Raw genomic sequence first — 20,581 nt, 5'->3', positions numbered from 1 at the left:
ACGACTCGGCTATTTTGCATCTTGACAAAATAACTTGATTTAAGCATTTTAAGCACTGCTCACCTATTTTGTTTCCACTTGCTAAAATTCACAAGCTCCTCTCCACCTTTTTCATCATTCAACAGCCACACTTCTGAGCTGAATAACCCCGAGTATACGATCACTGATAAAATGCTGCAGAGTAGTATCTCAGAAGCATCTGCAGGTATATTGTCAGAGTTCTTTATAAATATTTACTTATAAGAGTTCTCCAGAATCCAGTATTTTCAGATTTAGTCTGTCCAACAAAATATGTCGATTAAAGTTCACCACAATTTGATGATAGAAATTCTTAGTGTGTTTTGGTTTCCTTAAAGATTGTAGAAGTCTCCTTTGACCTGCTGTAGTGTTTTGCAAATGTGGTTAGTGTTTGCAGAGCTTCTGACAAACCTTCTCCTGTGAGAGCACAACAGGGCTGTACGTACCAGTTTCTGTCACTGCAGTACTTCTTCATGTTGAATCTCCTAGTAATTTCCTCAGCGTTCAAAGCTCCATGCAAATCCTGCTTGTTCGCTAGCACGATGACTGGTACGTTTTTTATAAATTCATTCTTTAAAATGAGTTCAAATTCTTTCTTTGATTCCTCCAGACGTTGCTTATCAGAGCTGTCCACAACATACAGCAATCCGTCTGTGTCTTCCAGGAAATTGCACCAAACCTGTCTCATTTTCTCTTGTCCTCCAACATCCCAAAAGGTCAATGTAAAATCTTTCCTGGTTTCAATCATATCGACATTAAAGCCAATTGTTGGAATTGTTAGAAAAACATCGTTATACTTGAACTTGTACAACAGTGTTGATTTTCCCGCAGAATCAAGCCCTAACATCAGTATATTAGCTTGCTTGATTTTGGAGTGTTTGGTGTTGTGGAGGCCCATTTGTGCCTCTAGTAAGCCTTTAAAACTGGAATTTGCCGCCTTCCGTGAAGCCAATTTTTGTCAGTAAATCTCTCCTCCTCCGTGAGTTGAAGCACAAAGAGTAAGGAAGAGGAAGGGGAAGAAGCAGCTTTGCACTACGAAAAGTAAGTAAAAGCTCTGCACAAATACACGCTGGCTTTTATCAGCCTGATAATACGCAAACAGTACTTACGAAGCTGTAATGCTCAGTGCCAAGCCTGTGGGTGGAACAACTATGAGTAACGTACCAGTTGGTCACAAGTGCAAAGGTTACAGTCTTCAAACGTGTTTGAACGGTGAACCACACTTACATGACTGTTTCAGAACTCCTCACAGTGTAGAATTGTGTGTAGCGAACCAGCAGCAGCCTGGTTATACTCCCTAATCCCATGGTCCAGGGAACCGCTAGCTGTCGGCTCTGTTTCAGTGTGAACCCAGAGATAAATCCCTTTATTACTGCATCCACGTGTGTTTTGGAAAAGAAACGAAGTACAAACACAGCCAGTGAGGAGGGGAAATCTTAAGATTTGTCAATACTTATCAATCCACAAAGTGACAAGGGGCCTGATTTATCAGTGTGGCTCATCTCCCAGCAACAAATTAATCTCAAGAGTTTTCAAGTGTGTGTCTACATGGGCACATGGACTTGGTCAAACAGTAAGAGAACTCCACTTCAGAATGTGCTGAAGGCTGCCTCAGACTCCATCAGTTATTCCTCCTGCCCGCTCATGCATGAAGTTGGCTGCTTTGAGAACACTGCTGGAGTTCTAAACTCTGGGAGTTATGTTTGTATGAACAAGTTTAACTGCGCTCTGCATGGTGGAGGCTTAATACAGAGGTTATGATCTGGTCGTTGTTGAGATTCAGCTACCTGAAATCAAAAATTTCTATTAGCTTCATTATTCTGTTTTTGCCCACTGATTTACAATCAAGATTTCCTTCAGGAAAGGAATGAGAAGGGGGGGGGAAGTAGCTGAATCTCGATCAAAACATCTTTTTTTTTGCCAGCTTTCTAATGACCATAATAAAAAAAAGAGGAGACAGAAAATTTAGTCTAATATTATTTATTTCATATTGAGGCTCCATTTTCTTGACAGTTAGTTGACCCACGTGGGGCTGGCCCAATGTATACAGAATATTTCAATACTTAGTTGCCTTCATGCTCAGATGCACTAGTATTAGTTATTACCATTTGCTTTTGCTTCAGAAAGTACATAATCAGCAAAAAGAGTAAAGGTCTTCTGGCCAACTGAGCTGCTGACTGATAGGGTAATCATTTTGATAATTACAACATTGGTTGCTCAGATATTACACATGTTGCGTCTTGACAGACAAGTTATAATCTGGTTTTTCTTGAAGCTAAAAGGGTTATACCAGAACTAATTGGGGGCAACAAAAGATGACAGCGACAAACTCACTGTCGTACATTTTTCAGATTTAATAACACGTATAGATTATGTGTAGGATTTCTTGCAGGAGCCGGTCATGATGTATTAAACCAGGGAAGAAAGTGTTTGCATTTCTTTATAAATAATGTATATGAATGAATTGAAAATGGGGAGACAGGAAACTATGCAAAACACATTGTTAACACAGTCAAATGAATCATAATTCCCTGCAAAACAGCATGCCGTTTCCTTGAAATATGGTTAGCCTGATAGAGGGCAAAACCTCCCTTCTGTGCGAGCTCTGACAGCGGATGGATGGTCCGTACCCCTGGGTTGTGCCGTGATATAAAGATTACTCACAGTTCTCTGCAGCTCCATATGTTTGCTCCAACTGTATTCGATATTTATGGTCTCAACTGTTATTTTATTAAAGCAAGACTATCACTTTAAAGAAATGTTTAAGCAATGTCTGACTTTTTACAAGCTAATTAAATTTATTGCCAGGACAGAACTGCTAGCTTCTGAAGAGTCCATGGTTTTGCTGTTTTTAACGGTACCTGCGTCAAACGTGAGTTTGGTTCAGAGCAGAATTTTGTGATGCGGAGCTGCTCCCAGGAATGATTTCCCACATTACTGTGGAATTTCTATACCAGCGTGAGATCAAAACAGAGCCGTAGTCAGCTGCACAAGATGCAGGTTCCCCATCTGCATTTGCACTGAAAGGCGAGCATTTGAAAGAAGGAGAAACCTACCTCTGAATTGTCCAAAGGTGTATTTGCTTTGCCAGGGTGAGGCTATCTTGCTTGTGTAGGGTTTGCCTGTAAGTTCAGTTTAAAAAAAAAGAGTAACAAAACCAAAACTGGGGCAGCTGATTTACCATCAATTAATCCGACTTCAAACTTTGCACAAGAAACCTTTCGTAAACTATGTAGGCTTACGTAAACTATGCAGGTTCCCAAGTTGTCCAGGCAGGATATTCTTCCACAGCCACATGTTTTTGTAACGTTATAAATTGTAATTAATAATTCGGAGAGGCTTGGGGGCGAATCCTCACAATGATCAATTCCCGTAGCTGAAGCAAAAGAACAAATTCCATCTGAAAACGCCTGTAGGACGAGAGCAAATGGCCTGAAGTTGTGCCACAGGAGGTTTAGATCGGATATTGGGAAAAATTTCTTTACTGAGAGAGTGGTCAAGCACTGGAACAGGCCGCCCAGGGAGGTGGTGGAGTCGCCATCACTGGAGGTGTTCAAAACACGTGTAGAGATGGCACTTGGGGACATGGTTTAGTGGGCATGGGGGTGTTGGGTTAGTGGTTGGACTTGATCTTAGACGTCTTTTCCAACCTTAATGATTCTGTGATTCTATCTCTTCTTCCCAGGAGTCCATCAGCTTCACTTCCACATCTAACGACGCTGTGGTTTTTAAGAGATGGAACCGGCAGCCCCGAGAGCGCTGCCCGGGCCAAACCCGGCGCCAGGCCGCGCTCGAGAAGCCCGACAGGCCCCAAGGCCATTCTGACGGCCCGCGGGCGCTGCCCGGCCTCCCGCAGCGCCTTCCCGCCCAACACCCCGGCTCTGCCGGGCCCGACGCCCGCCGCGGCCCCGGCGAGGAGGCGGAGGCCGTCAGTTCCCACTGCCCGCCGCGGCCAGCGAGCGGCCCTTTTCTTCCCCCGGGCGCGGTCAGCTTTCCCCAGCCAGGCCCGCGGCTGCGAGGAGAGACGGCGGCTACACACGGGAAGCGCGACGCCATGGCCCGCCTGGCTGGTGGGCGGGCGGCGGCAGCGGCACCGGGCGGCACGGTAACGGTGACGGTAACGGTAAGGGCGGGCGGGGGTGGGGGGAACGACACAGCGCCGCTCTCCGCGGCGCCCCGAGCTTGAGGGGACACGCGGCCCCCGCGGCGGCGCCGCCGCCATTTCACGTCCTGAGGGCGGGTCGGGGGACCACGGGCCCGCCCGCGGCGCGCTGAGGCGGCGGCCGGGGAAGGGGAGCGCCGCCCGGGGGGAGCCGCTGGGCTGGGGCGGAGAAGGAGTTCTCGAACCCGTGTGCGGCGGAAGGCCTCGGGGATGACTACAGAACACTCTTCTGTCGCCGTATTCCCCTTTTTTTAAACAGAAAACCGTTAAACGGCGTTAAATTTTTATATGGTTTCAGCAGGGGCGGTAGGTTTCCTCTTAATGAATTTTGCCTTTTGGGCTGTTACCTCTGAATTAATGAATGCGTTGTGAAAAGTTGCCTGGAACGGAGAGTTAATATTGCTTGGGCAATCTGAAGTGAGAGCAAGTTGCTAAAGGTTATTTAAAATAATTTTTAAAGTATTGTTATATTAGATCGTCATAGCCCAGGATCTTGGAAAAATTCTTCTGGTTCCTATTGGTAGTAAGCCATATGAAGAAAATTAGAAGCTGGGAACCGTAATGTATTTCCGAATTATTTCTGCTGGTAGCTTTAAAAAAAAAGGATTTATTTTTCTATACATCTAACATAAATACTGTATTTTTTAAGTAATTTAATTGGACTGTCCATTGGTTACTGTAATTATTATTGTGATTATTAATATGAATATGAGAATTTGCGACCTTCTTCCTGCCAAGAAAATAATAAATTTTTTAATTAATTAAATTCACTGCACTCAGTAATTACCTAGCTATAGCAGAGTGTGAGAAATGTACCTCAGATTACTATGGAGCATGCTCACTACATGTTTTCTTACAGGTTTTAAAGTCAATCACTTTTCTCTGTCAGCATAATCTCAGACTATCGTGTTGTGCCAGGAAGCTGTGAGCTTGCAAGCAAACGAAAGTATTTCCCTGAAAGAAGCAGTTCTTGACCTTGCATTGCTCCTGCTGCATATCCCGTGCTGCCACGGTACGACTGGAAGGCAAAAACTGCTGGCAAGTAAAAGTCTGGAAGTGGTGGAGAACCTGGCCTGGGCGTAGCTGGAAGGTCTTCAACTGCACCACCTCTGAGCAAAAGTGCCAGCTCAGCTTTCAGACCCTGCTTCTGCAACCTTATTACTTTAAGCATCTGAAATAGGTAGAGAAGGGGATTTTCCTGTCGAGAGCTGTGCTTGGGGTTTCCCCTTTAATTTGCCTTTGTATTCTTTTCTGCATATGTTTGAAGTCAGAGTTCTGTGCTTAATGGTATTTGGAGGGTGACTGCCTGTATTCTGAATTCTCAGCGCTGCAGAAGTAGCTGTCTTGTGTTTTGGGGAGTGCTGTTTCTACCCCACGACCATTATGAAAGCTGTGTTTTAGTGAACCTATGCTAGATTGCAAACAGTCTGGCATATCACTGGAGGAATGTGACCTTAGGGAAGAGAACAGCAGGGTTTGTGGGCACTGGACTTCCCAGCTCCTCATTTTACATTGCTTCTCTTGGATGCCCTGTAGCACATGCTTTGCATAAGGATACGGTAGCTTTGAGATTGTGTTTTGCATAGTGTGGGCAAAGGACCTGAACTGATGATTTATTTTCCTGGATTTTTCATTACATAACAGATCAGGTATTGGTCTCTGATTCTGTTGTTCAGAATGTCATGTAATCAGGCTTTTCTGTCCATAAAGACTCAAAATCCTTATAATCAGATTTTTTTTTCCATTGGATAGTCAAAAAGTGATCAAACTTTGATATGCTTTTGCTTTAAATTGATCATCAAACCCTGAGAAATGTTATTTATGTGAAATCAAATACATAAGCACTGTTATATAACTTAGATTATCTTCTTTCAGTATGTCTTTTTCATATTGTTCACTAAAAGTCAGGTTGGTATATATAAAGAGAGAACAACTGAGCATTTTTTGTTTTTTCCTTCCCATAAAGAAGCCGGGAAGTAAATACCAGATTGGCAAATCTGAGTTTTTTGCAGTTATAGTCAACTTCCCTAAATGCAGTTTGAACAGTCCTGACGACAGTTTCCTCTGCAGTTGCCAAACTTCTGTTATACTTGCATATGTCTAATCCTTGTGGAGAAAAAGTGAATCAACATAAAGCTTCAGAGGTTCTATGTTTTTATAAGCTAGAGCATTGGTCAGGTTAGGAAGTTCTTAACAAAACTCACTTGTTCATCTGCAGTTATGTGAGGTACCTTTAATGAAGGATTGATTCCTGTTGGCCACACAGTATTTTTGGAGTAATGCAGCTTTGAGAAGGATCAGTCTGAAATTCTTTTATTTAAGCTGTTTGTATAAAACTGCTTTAATACATTTTAAGTGAGGCGCTCTGCATCATTGGTGAAATGGGCTCCAAATGCTTCCTTTAAAGAATCCTTAAAGTCAAATCATATACAGAAGTACAAGGCAGGTGGGCTCTGGCAAATCAAATTTGCCGAAATTCTAGTGTGCTGTGTTGGGTTTTGGATTTATTTCTGGTTTAGTGTAAAACATTTACAAGCCCTGCAGTGATCATGTCGAAGATAAGTTAAATAGTAATTAATTGCGCTGTGAAATTGAACCTTTCATCGTCCTTACTGTGTCATTATGGATACTTTACAGTGCAGTGTAAATATTATTACTGCAGGCATTAGAAATCATTTGGGAGTCCCGCAGTAAGACATTGTAATTATTTTGGCTTAAAGGTATCTAATATAATGTTCACAGCATGTGTAGTTTTACAGAAACACAGTAAAGGCAAGCACTGCAAAATGGAAGGTAGAGGACTGCGATTCTATTTTTAAATTCAGTTTTGGAAAGATGTATTGAGTGGAACATCTAGTCCAGACACTGTAGTAAGATCTTCAGCATGGACTCCACGGGGGTCTGTAAGTACCTGCCTGTGTAGGTTGGACTCCAGGCCAAAAAACGGCTTCGGTTCGTCTCCATCTCCTGTGCTGATATTGCTGTTTTCGGTCGGTGTCGCATGCCTGGTGGAGCTGAGCGCATCTGTCGCGTTTTCATGCACTGGCAGATGGGGCTAGGGTTTGTAGAAGTTTCATGAAAATAATGCAGATGGGATGCTTTCTACTTTAAAACTTAAATAGATGGAAGTAGCAGGAGGATTTTGTAGTGTCTTGTTTGTTTAAATGGAAAACATTAGAAGAATTTACAAAACTTCTTTAATATTTGAAGCTCATCTGCTGCAGTGGGTTCCCTGCTGCTCCCATTATGTCAACTGTAAAGCTGCTATGACAAAGTCGGTTGCAATGCCCCTTTACTAAATTGCTTGATTTAATGAGCGCATAGCAGAAAATAAATGATTGCCATATAACGTTGCGTGTTGTGGGAGCAGCCGTTTCTTTGGGCAGTGTAAAAGCTCAGTCTGTGTCAAGATAGGTTTGTGTTTGCCTGTCCGCAGCTCTCACATTGTTCCTAAGGAAGTTGGTTTTCTCCTTCTCCCTCCATCACCTACTCAGTCAATTCAGAACAAGTAGCTGCTCAACCCTTAAATGAGGGATAAAGTATTTCCTTGTACTTGTCTTTTTACCTGCTTTCTTGGCTGATTTGCTCCAGTTTGTAAAAAGTAGTAGGACTTCTTTTCTTTAAGATAAATTACAAATTTTTGAAGCCTCTGAACATCAGTTTGATGAGCACTTTGTAGCCATGAGATTTTGTGCACGGTATTCCTTCCTCGAGGTTTAACTGAGTCCAAGACGGCGTGCTGAGGTCTCTGGGATCACAATGCTTCACGTGTGATCTTTTGCAGACATCAGGGTTGTGTAGGGGAAATTTCCGAGGTGAAAGCTGTGAGGTTTAAATCCGTACTGTGCTCAGTATCAGCTCAGTGTTCTGCTCGCGCTCGTTTCTGGGATACAGCGTTGATTCGTGGTGTACAGGATGCTGTATGTAACAGCTGGGACAATGAGTCTTGGATTTCTTTTGATGATATTGTAGCATGCTTTCAACTGACACTTCAGGCAAGATAAGAAAAAGATAATATTTGAATGATAGCATTCTGAACATTACTTTTTCATTTCTTTTTTCAGCAAGAAACACGCTTCAGAACTTGTGGTAGATTTTGAAGGTCACTGACTCGCTTCTGCGAATTAGTTATCGCCCAGTTCCAGTTAGTGTCATGTATATGAGAACACTAAAATGGATTTGTTTCTCCTTGTATTTTCTGTCATAACAATGTGGTACGTAACTTTTTCTCCCAACGCTGTGGCTGAGCGTACAAACCTCATGTATTTCTACGAATATGAACCGATTAACAAGCAACACTACCTCTTCACACTGCGGGACCATTTGAAATGCAGAGACGTAAATCCATTTCTAGTCATCTTGGTGTCTTCAAGTCCTAAGGATGTGAAGTCAAGGCAGGCCATCAGGATAACATGGGGATCTCAAAACTTCTGGTGAGGACGTTGAATTCTAACCCTATTCTTACTAGGCCAGGAGACTCAAAGAGAAGATGATGGCACAGCACTGCCAGTAGAAGATGAAAGCGTCCTCTATGGCAACATAATTCGCCAAGACTTTATGGACACTTACAACAATCTCACCTTGAAAACGATCATGGCGTTTAGGTGGGTCACGGAGTTCTGTTCAAATGCTAAATTCCTCATGAAGACTGATGCTGATGTCTTCATCAACACCGCTAACTTGGTAAAATTCCTTCTGAAGCGAAATTCCTCGGAAAATATTTTTACTGGTTACCCTCTTATAGATAACTTTGCCTATAGAGGCTTTTACAAAAAAATATATATCTCTTACAATGAATATCCCTTCAAGTTGTATCCTCTATATTGCGGTGGGATGGGTTATATATTGGATGGAAAACTGGCTCTGAGGATTTATGAGTTGATGAGTCATATCAAACCTATTAAATTTGAGGATGTTTATGTTGGAATTTGCTTAAACATACTTAAAGTGAACATCAGTATTCCAGAAGATAACCAACAATTCTTTCTTTATAAAATTAATTTTGATATCTGTAAGTATAGACATTGGATTGCCGTTCATGGCATTACACCCAGTGAAATAATAGGGTTTTGGCAGGATTTGTCATCAAACACTTCAGTTACTTGCCTTTGACTCTGTATTAACATATAAACTTAAACCTAGTTGGTGTAAAAACGTTTGAAGTACAGGGCAACACAAAACAAAACCACAGTTGCAGACATGACTTTGACTGAAGGAGGGCTGTGCTGCTGGGGCAAAACTGTAATGGCAGCCTTTCTCTGGGCCATGCTGATGTTCTTAAATAAAAACATTAGGAATTTCCGAAGCACTTTTCCATGTGTGTATCCTACGCATGCAGGATACTTTGGAATACACTGTCCTGTCTTCTGACACTTCTCCACATGGTCTGCTGTAACCCCTGGATTTCTGCCTGAATCTTGTGGAATTTATGAAATGTCTCTTGAGGAATAATGTTTATGCCAACGAACTAGCTTTGAAGATGCTTCCCAAATTCCTGGCTGGATTTTTTTTTTGTTTTTGCAACTGCATCATCCTTTGCCACCTTCAAGTATTTTGTTCTCTGCCCAGCACGAAACTTAGAACAACATTCCTCTCTCAATCTCTCACCTCTGTAATCCTCCGGAGAGTGTTATGCCTGCTTATTTAAACACAGCACCTCGGTGATCCTTCAGAGAATGTTACAAGCCTGTGGTTCCTGTGGGGGTCTGCAGAAGCCGATGGAAAATTCGGAAAACGTGATGCACGCTGTGTGTGTTACCTCTAGTTATATCTATATACATACAAAATAGAATTGCTTTGGCGTCTTTGATAATGTTCACAGACGACTAGAGGGCTAGAGCCAGCAGAGGTCACACGCAGTTTAGTTAACAGACATCTTTAACACATTGGGATAATCAAAACCCACATATGGCCACACATAAATGTATGTACTGATGCAGCCCGAGAGTTTTGGAACCACATAGGGGAGATTAACACCAATGCATTTATACTGTGACTTTATATCTGTTTCTAAAATAGTTTTCTTTCTTCAAATGTTAAGATGAAAAAAGTAAGACATTCTAAGAAGATTCTTGTTTCTTAAAGAAGACAAACTACTACATATCTGTAAAGATGGGTATTTTAATCACTTTATTCATATCAGCAAGGCCAAGTTTTCAGTAGTTTACACTTCTAATAGACAACAATACAGAATTTGCAGTTGCATTAACGTAATTATTCTTGACACATCCACTACACAGTGAAGATACTATAGTTACATCCTGTACATCTAGAATGACAGAGCACTGCCACCTTATTTGTACTACAGCTAAGATGTTATGATGTATTTACACTTGGCTGTCTTTCAGATAGTCTCTTAGAGACAAATTAGAAGAGGTGCAGAAACCTCTAGTACCAAGTTTGAGGTTTCACCAGGTCTTTTGTTACATTGTGATTATGGTCAGTATTGAATTTTGCTATCGTTTCAACAACTGTGCATGGTTTTATGATGGAATTATAGGACACATTATTTTATTAGATATAAAAATGAGGTCTTGGGGAGAATACTCTCTAGACAAGTATTTCAGATGTCAGTATTCTAAGAATGGATGTTAAGAAGGTCAAAGTTATTCAAAAATAGATTTTTTTTGGTAAACTAAACAGCTAAAGCTACCGTATTGCATAACTGAGGGAAGAATGCTATTGTATTTCTAGACACAGAGGTGAAACTCCAGCTGTTGCTGTGGTTTTAGGATCTGTTACTTGGTTGTTGTACTGCAGTCAGATCCTGAGAGCTCTCTGAAGCGGTTAACTTGTCCTTTGATTGTTTGTACATCTTAAAAAAAACTAAATTTTTTTTATAAGCCGGCCATGGTAAATGTTCAGAAATAAATTGTCACAAGAACACTGATACTACAGCACAGTTTGTATTGCTTTTTCAAAAAAATGTCATTGCGAAAGACTATGCAATCTTCAGAAACTGGATAGGTAAAGCAGACAGTGCTCCTGTTGGGAGAGTAAGAAACGAGGATCACAGAGAAATGGCAGTGCAGGACTGCAATAAAAATGCAACTGTCTCCAAGCAGGGTATTTTTTTTGTATTTGTGCCCTAGAATGATAACGCTGATCACAGATTACAAGGCTTTTGCTTTCACAAATGTAGGTTTATACACAGTGATCTGTTTATGCCACCTGAAATTGTAATCTAAGGTGACATCAATTCTGGAAGAAATTTACATTGTAAAATACTCCTCCTCCGATTTTTTAAAAGAAAGAACTCATTTCCAAATACAGTTCGTAATTGAGTCTGACCTTATTATTGCTTAAAAGACCATAAAAATTCATAACTAAGCTAATGGTTCTGCTTAAAGCAAATACAGGGAAGTTTCTAGCGTGAGCAGCCATGCAAGAGGTAAAAAAATAAAAGCTTAAGACTGTGAACTAATGTAAGCATTAAAGTCAGTGGTGGGCCCAAATTTTATTGCATGTGCCTACAGTATTGTACTGAAAAGGAAGCCTAAACCACAGGCCAAGATTTTCCCAGATTCTAAGATGTTTTTTTCTTGTGCAGGCAGGTGATTCAGAAAGCCGTATTAAATCAGAATTCCAAGCACTTGCGATTTTGGTAGGAAAATTGTGGGGCTTTCTGACTTGAAAAGCCTAAAAATGATAATCTGTTGGTCAAAGATGTTTGGAAACTACTGCTGGGTGGATAGCAAAAGGGGTTTCCAATGTAAAATTTCAAGGCTGTGTTGCCTGTATATTATTTCAGAAGAGTTAAAAAGTCAAAATGCTTATGTTGTGTGTGTTCTAGAAGAAACAAGTTCAAAATAAACCATGAAATAGTAAGTGCTGCAGATTTAGGGGCGTGATTCTCTATGATCAGTTCAGTATTCACGGGACATAGATGGTTTGGAATATTTTCCTAAGTTTTTTCTCATGTTTTCTAGTTACTACTAAGGCATTTCAGTGCAAGTTCACTGTAGGTAACTCACGAATGCCTGGATGCACAGTAAGTAATGCAATTTCCTCACATTTCTTTCAAATAAAACTTATGATTGAAGGTGAACCAAACAACGTGACACGGAGTTCCCGATACGTGCCTGTCGGTTAGGTTAGGTACGCTCAAGGAGTCTGGGAGGCAGGGCTTTGCTCCCTAGTTTTCAAATTTTCATTCACTTCCATTTTTGCCTGAGTAGCGTGTACCATTTTGGTCATTTGTTGGAGATAGAGGTGGTAGGGAAAGAGACGGAAAGCTTTCTGCAGTCTTGGGTTTTCATGCAGTTACTGTGTATTGCGTATTAAGCTGTAAACACTGTCCAAATGCAAGTACTCCATGTAGAAAGGAAGGAAAACAAAGCTAAAATGAAGCTAAGCAGATGGGTTTGCTGGGTTTTGTTTCTTTCGTGTGTAGTTGAGTCCACATTTTAAAGAAACCTAAAATTGCAAAAGAAACCTAAAATTGTAAAACAAAACAAAGACCTGCTCACCCCCTCCATTTATATACTGGGTTTCAAAAAATCCTAAAGCCACTTTCTTTCACAGGACTAAAAGTATAGTCTCTCTGAAATGCTGCTGTGCCGTGATTCTTAGCTAAAGGCAGTATCGACCTGCAACTCCTGTGAGGAAATACTGCCTGTATTTCTATACAGCATAGTCTGTCTCACCTGCAGTTACGGGACTTTGGGATTTCATCTTCCTCCTATAAAATAAGGACTTAAAAATACAAAGTTTACCCCAAGTGACCTCTCTTGAGATGGTTTATGTATCTGAGCTCCGTTTACCTCTCGCCCTCTGACAGTTGTTGCGCAGCACGTTAATTTTCCAGACTACGTTAATTGGTGTCATGGCAATGAGGTTTTTCACAGCGCGAAAGGCGATGGGGTGTGCGTGCCGCGTCCATCCCGAGTGGGACGGGGCGCAGCCCGACGGCCCAGCCGCTCCTCTCAGTAAAGCTTAGCCTGCGGTGGTCCTCCACCTGGGAGTAAAGTGCAGCCTCCCCTGAGCTTGCAATAAAGATAAAATCTTAAACGCTTCTGGCTCCGAGTGAAAAAATGTTACAAGCCTGAAGAGGCTGTTATCTATGATAACACAGCCCTGTTGTACAAAATGGAAGCTGCCTTTAACCAAGATGGATTGCTCAAACACAGCGGTTCTGTTATCTTGTGTGTTGTGTAGGATTTTTGTTAACAAAGCTCTGACCTGCCCTTGCAGAGTCCTGAATGTGCGGTTCACTGTCACGAGTCTGTCTCGATTGTTTCTTGGGGAGCGTTTCCAAATACACTGGGCCGAAGTGGTTCTACGGCTGCTCAGTGGAATAGCTGCACGGTCCGGTTTTTAATGCTGTTTTTCCAGGCCCTGCGCCTGTAAACTTTGTAGTTGAGAGCTACGCAATTGTTACAGTTTGCTCTGTTAAAGGTAGAGGAGTTTGAAATTTATAAAAATAGATTTTGTTTGTGAGAAAGACCAGCATTGCTAACCACTGCTTATGTTTTGCACCTCGCTCACACATACAGGAACGGGTTACCAAAGAGCAGTGTAGAGATTCAGTACTGAACGGAACTAACTCCAAAAAACTTCTTCCAAATGAAACGTGTTTTTAACATAACCGAGCTTGTCTTGCCAGCAGGAGAAACTTCCAAAATCGCAGATGAACTCTGGCAGTTCTGGAGGGAGAGTCTCCTTTCGTCAGCCAACGCCAAGGGCGCGCGTCTGCAGAGGCGCCGGAGCAGCCCCGCTCCGTGCGGAGCCAGCACGTGTCTCCACGGGCTCAAAGGAATACAGGGTTGGTCTTTTAAATGCAGAAAAAGTGCTTTATTTCCTTATGCTCAGCTAATTCGGAGTTCTTCTTAAAGACTGAGCAGACCAGACACAGGAGCTGACCTGCTCATAACCATGGATTTCAGAACTTTACTCGGGAATTGCTCTCTATGTCAGCCTCTTTATTTATGGTTTTAGACAGGCTTTAACTGCTTTGACTGCACACATTTTGCTTAACAGAGCATCTAGACTATCACATATGTATACATGTAACTAGTTACCTAGAACTTTTAAGTTACCTAAGGAAAACTGGATGTAAAACGGCTGCTTACCTAAGCCTTACATAGTCAGCACTAGATAAATAAAAGTGATTTACAATCCAAATCAATATTAACTTCATTGTATATATCTTTTTAGGTATGAATCCTCAGGTTTAGAAAGATAATTTATAACTATATTGACAACGCTGAGGGGCAGCAGCTCTTGTCTATACAGTTGCCACACTTCAGCAGAACATTCTAAATTTTAACCTTGCAATTTTGTACAACCAGATTTCAGGATGGAGGCCTAAAAACCTACTTTAAAGCAAAAGGCTGGTGAGTTCTTTTTTTTTCTGTAGTATAATCACATACTAAATGCTTCTCTGTGTAAAATAAGTATTAGATACATTAGCAATATATTAATATTATTTAAAGAAAGGATGTCATGTATTCTGAGAGACAGCTGAACAACAAAACTCCCTTATTTTCAAGATGCAGCATTAGTGTTTATGTGGAAAACACTGTTACTACAAGCTGGTGCTGTGCTTTAGTACTAACTTCTGTATGCTAAAAACCTCACGGCTTTTTTTTTTTTTTAATTTTACCTTACGTAAATTGTATGATATTGTAATAACATTAGCAGTAATTTTGGTACTGACGTTGTGTTCGCAAGTCAGTAGACAATACTTCATGATGTTAGATGGCATTTACTTCATTTAGCTAAACATCCTATTCAGTAAAACAGGCTCATTCATTTCAACTTTTGTATTTTTAGAACTTGTAGGACTACAGTGCTGACGCAGTCCTCACCATGTCGTCTGCGAGCATCCCTCCCTCGTGAGACAGGATCAATATGCCCAGGCCACTAGTGCTGGATGTCGCAACAAAAGAAGTGGCGTACATTTTATACGGCATGAAATACCCTCTCCTGCCACCCCTGAGGCTAGCGATGAATTCGGGACTCTCCTACGGCCTGTGTAAGCTGCACTGTTGCCAAATATTTGGATCCCACAAACAAGACGTGCAGACACCCATGCAGGAGATGCGGGGCAGGGCCGTGGTGCGCCAGACTTGCAGGCACGTTTTTAGCAGCTGAATATCTGCGTTTCGTAGCTGGGTCTGGGCGTGCAGGTGTTCAGCCCGCACAGCTTCGGCACCGCTGCAAAGCTCGGCCTGAGGCAGCGGGTCTGCCTTGGCCTCACAGCGAACTTGCGCGCGAGGGACAACGGGGACGAATCACACACGTTCTTCACACGGGCTGAGAGGTGCTGCTAACTTTAACCAGTCCTGCTTGGTTACCGTGCTTAGGCCAGCCTCTAGACGGAGCTATGGTCACGCCTGACTAGGCTGGTACCTAGGCCGGGGATTCTAAATTCTTTTAAGTAGTGGATAAGCTGACTAATGACGGTACATTTTTTCATTTTGGACCATACGAAAGATGCTCTGTGGCAGCAACTTAATATATCAGTTTTCTACCATGTGATGCTCTTACTTGATGAACAGATGTCACCAAGGGTGCTACTCTGGCTTAAGCAACAAAAAACTTCTGTGAACACCTACGGCAAGAGGGAGCTCTCAGATATGTAGAAGCCACATTTTAACCAAAAGGCATCTCCCGTTTTTTGGAGCAGTGGCCAGGCAGGAAAGAGGCACCGAAGACGGCGTGCTGGGAGAGGCTACTGCCTCTCGGATGCTGCAGCGCATTCTGCCGCACTGCTGGAGCGTACGTGGGGGTATTTCTGCCTGCGGTGGCTGGCAGCCCGTTCCGGATGTAGGGTACGTTATTAAGGCAGTGGAGGCTCAGAGCCTGGATCGTTCAGGTGGCATAAGCAATACATACATTACTTAATCTTGTCCCAACAGCTGTATGTATCATGACAGAATTTGGCACAAATCAGCATGACTGGAAAGTTACAGATGTCTAGAACTGGACTAAAAACTTCTCAGACTTCTAGCGGGGAGCATAGGTAGGCACTGCGCATGTATGTGGAAGACTGCACAAAGCCTGTGATCTCCATGAGTCCTTCACCTTTCAACCTAAAGTAGCTGTAACTATTTTAAAGTAATAAAAACAAAAGTCAACAACCTTACCAGAGATCATTGGCATGAATGTCTTTGGCCAGGAAAAGGAGCTACTACGAAGGCGTTGCAGAGAAACTTGAAGGGGCTAGAACAACTACTGTTGCAACTGCAGACACTTGGAAGTTGAAAGAGAGCTGATTCGGTAACTGACTGGATGGGCCTGTGCGTGACAGAATAAAAGAATCCTTAAATATCCAGACAAGTCTGCAAAACAGTCCTGTATAGCACTGTACTATGCGTTTTCCTAAATGCTGCGAGCGTAGCTTACTTCCAGAGCGAGCCACCCTCCCACTGCTTCCTCACGGCTGCTTTGGGAGGCTGTGAACGCGTACGATTCCTGCCACCTCATCTTCCTGTCTGTCTCGCCTGCTGAAGCAACCAGCGAGCCAGTTGTGCCCCGGAGCAGGTCAGGCATCCCTCAGCAGCGCTCACTAACCTCGAGAACGTGAGCTGAGGGGGCTCGGTGGCAGCCACGGGCTTTTCGCTCGAGTGGCGTTAGTCTGTAATGGGGTTTTTTGGAGCTGGCCATTGCTCCAGTTGCAACTTCTCAAATGCCTGTGGAGGATTAGCAGTGATGTCTCTGCCGTACAGGCGTCCCTCTGCTTTAGAGTTCTGCAGGCTGCTGGGTCTAACTCTTCTTTTCCCTGGGCAGCTGTTTTGACAAACATCCAGGCAGTGTCCTACAAAGAAAAGCCGGTACAAGGGAAACATCATCTGTGAAGGGGAGAGGAAAGGCAAACGCTACGTGCACCACGAGCTCTGCCTGGAGCACAGTTTCGATACTTAGGGGTATGTGATGAAGCACTCCCTTGAAAATACCACAGAAGGATTTCATTTCACAGCAAATAACTGAAGCGCTGTGCAATTATTAACGTTTCCTGTTAGCTGCTCAATTTAACTGCAAAGTTGCATTTAAAATTCACTGAATGCACTGTTCAAGAGATTTACACAGTCCGAAACCTCCCATCCTCCGGGGAAGGACCAATGCAGGCTGGGTGCCTGCTGGTTTCGGGGGATGCTGGGCACTTTCATACTTCTGCTTTTCACTTGGCCGTTCCTCAGAGTCAAGGGGCTCTCCCCAGTACCTGGCATGAGAAGAGGCTGCTAAAGGGTAAGTATGCAATTTGAGTAGCGCTGGTAATAGAAACCGATCCAATTAAGAGTTGTGCTTATCTCCAGACAAACTAAAGGAGGGAAGTTTGTTGGGGAAGAGATAAGCTAGGAACAAAAATGAAAAGACTAAGACAGGAATTCCTTCTTCAGCAGAAATCTGTGCGCTCTCATTTTTGCCGAGAGACATCACACCCGCTCAGCACAACCAGAGCACATCACAGTATTTTAGGGACCAGCAAGCCACTTGCCCAAAAATCCTATAGGTGGGTGATGAAAAACAGGTAGCTTTTTAACGGAGTAATATTGTATCTTTACCCAAGACACAGACAATGTTAGTTAATGCATTACCTCCCTGATTCACCTCAGGACACAAATACTGACGACCTCCATCACCTTGGAGGCAGAAGACTTCAGCGGGTTGTCCAGGGCCATGTTTTGCAGGGAGGGAATCCCAAGGATTCTTAAAAGACACGATACGGGTAAGCAAGGCATCCAAAATACTAACCTGCAGCTCGGGCCCTGGCTCTGTTCCTTGAACATGCATTGCCCTGTCGCTCTGCTACTGCTGCCTCTCTGTCATGAAGCAGCCAGCTAAGTTACCAGGTGTAAAGCAAACTCAGACTGTCATTGTTTAAACTTACAGTAGTCACAGATTCCAAAATACAATTAAATACTGAAAGTTAGATCTAAACATATTTTTATCTAGATTTAACATAAGCTTTCATCTTTGCAGTGCAATGACACTGCCTGGCATTTACACATTATACCAAAAAAAAAGCTTCTAAAGTGGTCTTCCCCTGGGTCAACACCACAAATTCAACCTGCAGTGGTTCAAGGAGGTCTTTAATAGGCTTGACTTCCATCTAGGTAGCTCTAAGGCATGCCCTGTTTTAATTAGTTTCCCAAACAGTCACTAACGAAATTAGTTTTATCTTGCATTACTTCATTTACAGGCCTACGAAAAGTCCCTGCCAAATAACTCACGTAAGGGTGAGTCTCGGTGAATGGCAGACATTCTTCTATCACAACAAAGCTTTTTTTTTGATACAGAAGGTGTCGGACCTCAGAGCATTTTGCTGGAGTTTATCATTAGTTGGTTTGAATACAATACGGCAGAGAAGAAATGTTGTTAGAGTAATGCACGGACTAAATAAACACGTGGCTTCAGGTAATTCAGTAATTATACCTAATCCCATGCCTGGTGGGGATTTATTTAAGGGCAGGGGGGAGGTTAAAGTAAGAGCCAGTTCTATGGTAGCAGTCTAACAGTTGGCTCCTCTTCCTCCTTCATATCAGTAACAGGCCAATAACCGCAAACCTTTTCCTATATAACCTTATCACTGCAGATTAAAAAAGAAGAGAGATGAGAAACATGACAGCATCATTCTGAAGAGTCACACCCACGAGGGAAAAGCAGCATTGTTCCTATCGCTCGCAATGAAGCGGCAGCACTGCCCTGTCCCTGCTGTGCATCTGAACAAACCTTTGACTATTAGAAATGAGAGGTAAGGAATCAAATGAAAAGTCTACACAGGATTTGTAAAGGAAATTCTGAAATGGAAGATTACAGTTAGTTTCTAAGGAGCAGCAAGGTCACAGGAGACAGGTACATGTGAACAAACTTAATTCTTACAATTACTCAGAATGTATTTGTTGTATTGCTCCTTTTGTTAAGCAAAGAACAAAGACCAGAGACATCTGTTCCTTTTGTGTAGAATCTTAACGGTATTTACTAGAGCTTTCTACTATGTTTAAAATGTAAGAGTTTGGTTTAAGTTCAGAGTGAGGCAGAGAACCAGTGGCAATTACTGTTCTTCTGTTTTGCTGCTATTCCTGAACTTCACCACCATCACTGTTATATTATCAGGACATCCTCTGTAAAAGGACTGTAGAACTATACTCTTTGCACCAAAGTGTGGTTCATCCAAGCGTTCCTTGATGAATCGGACAGCTTCCTCGTTGCTGAAAGCATCCCACAGACCATCTGACGCCAAGATCATGAACTCTGGCTGCAGTTTGTCCAGGTCAAAGGTAAGAATATCGGGGTCGGGAATGACAACATTCAGGTTCTTCAGAGGATAATCTCCTAACGAGCGAGACATGGCCAGGATCCCCTGAACACGCCAGGAGCCATTAAAGCTGATAAATCCACCTGGAGAGAAACACCAACACTTAAAGCAGTTCTTTTTAAAGTTAAAGTATTTCCCTGGCTTCCTGCTAGACCCACCCAAAAATTCATCCTGCAGTATCCTGCAGTAAACAGATGTTACCTATCTCAAAAAGCAGGAGATGCCTTAAGTAAGTCTCACAGCGCTGCCGGGAAGAGCTGGATTGTGGCTGCTGGTGCTGTGGAAACAGCTGAAGGGGAGAAGTCAGGAATGGCTCTGCTTTCAAACCAACGGCTCGGACACAGCCAGCACCTGGCTGCTACACGGTCCGATCACGCCGGGGAGGGAGCTACACGGTGTTCAAGGTCAAGGAGTAAAATTTAGGCACCTTCAGTTCCTGTGCATGCATCTGCCACTGTCTGCACTCTTTCACAGCAATAGCCCTGTCATTTTAACATGAATGAAAAGTCACTTGAGGACAAATAATTTGCAAACATGGAACATTAATGTATATGACAAAATCAGGTGAACTGTTGTTTTTTATATCCGCAAGCAGTCTGCTTTGGTGTTCTTATAAATGTCTTTGATCCTGGTAGTTATCAGAATGTTTTAAGCTCTGTGCTTCAGCCCATGCGCTGTTGGTCACCTAGTCACGTAAATGCAAAGATAGCATTTCCATTCCTGGCTGGCTGATCTAATCTGTAAATCCCTTGTGCTTTCAGGTGAAACTACTTTTCATTTAATGATTCGTTGTTGTTTAAAGCTTGAAACTTGATTTGTGTTAAAACCAGCAGAAACAAAATTTTTCTATGGAGTCTCCATTATGAAGATGTTTCTTTCCACAGTCAAAAAAAGGAAGAACTCGTGAGCCTACTGCAACTCCTCTTCAGGTCAAACCCACACCTCGTCCGGCCGCTGCCATCGGTTTTGAGGGCGCCTCGGCTGAGCGTTACACAGCCGCCTACTCACCAGCCCAGGGCTTTTTCATTAGGACTATAGTAACTGGTGTGTAATCACGCGTACGTATGGGAGTGACAGGGGAAGCAAAATGCAGCTCAGAAGAGGCAGTTTTAAGCAGACATTTTACATGCGGTCGGAGG

General features: G+C 42.7%; 3 protein-coding genes across 4 annotated transcripts in view; 1 reads left to right on the top strand and 2 right to left on the bottom strand.

Annotated features, from left to right (window-relative positions):
• Window positions 1–331: 331 nt before the first annotated feature.
• Window positions 332–916, bottom strand: ARL14 (ARF like GTPase 14; the record flags this gene model as incomplete). The annotated part of the gene is made up of 1 exon (XM_082003744.1): window positions 332–916. One exon carries the CDS (start codon window positions 914–916, stop codon window positions 332–334), a length of 585 nt encoding a protein of 194 aa, XP_081859870.1.
• Window positions 917–8,333: 7,417 nt separating this feature from the next.
• B3GALNT1 (beta-1,3-N-acetylgalactosaminyltransferase 1 (Globoside blood group)) lies at window positions 8,334–9,292 on the top strand (the record flags this gene model as incomplete). The annotated part of the gene is given in 4 exon segments (XM_082003889.1): window positions 8,334–8,358; window positions 8,361–8,614; window positions 8,618–8,623; window positions 8,627–9,292. Coding segments are annotated over 4 exon segments (951 nt in total).
• A 9,886-nt stretch (window positions 9,293–19,178) lies between these two features.
• The window catches only part of PPM1L (protein phosphatase, Mg2+/Mn2+ dependent 1L), a gene marked incomplete at both ends in the record, with an annotated part of 97,316 nt that continues 95,913 nt past the window's right edge, over window positions 19,179–20,581 (bottom strand). For both annotated transcript variants that reach the window (XM_082003567.1, XM_082003566.1), the window contains one exon: window positions 19,179–19,525. In XM_082003567.1, the coding sequence (XP_081859693.1) occupies window positions 19,179–19,525 (347 nt within the window). The remainder of the gene's footprint in view (window positions 19,526–20,581) is intronic.

This window comes from Phaethon aethereus, assembly GCF_964289735.1.
Source record: "Phaethon aethereus genome assembly, chromosome: 9".
In the NCBI taxonomy this organism is placed as follows: domain Eukaryota; kingdom Metazoa; phylum Chordata; class Aves; order Phaethontiformes; family Phaethontidae; genus Phaethon; species Phaethon aethereus.
Note: the sequence above shows the minus strand (reverse complement) of the source record. Positions and strands in the feature narration are given on the sequence as shown.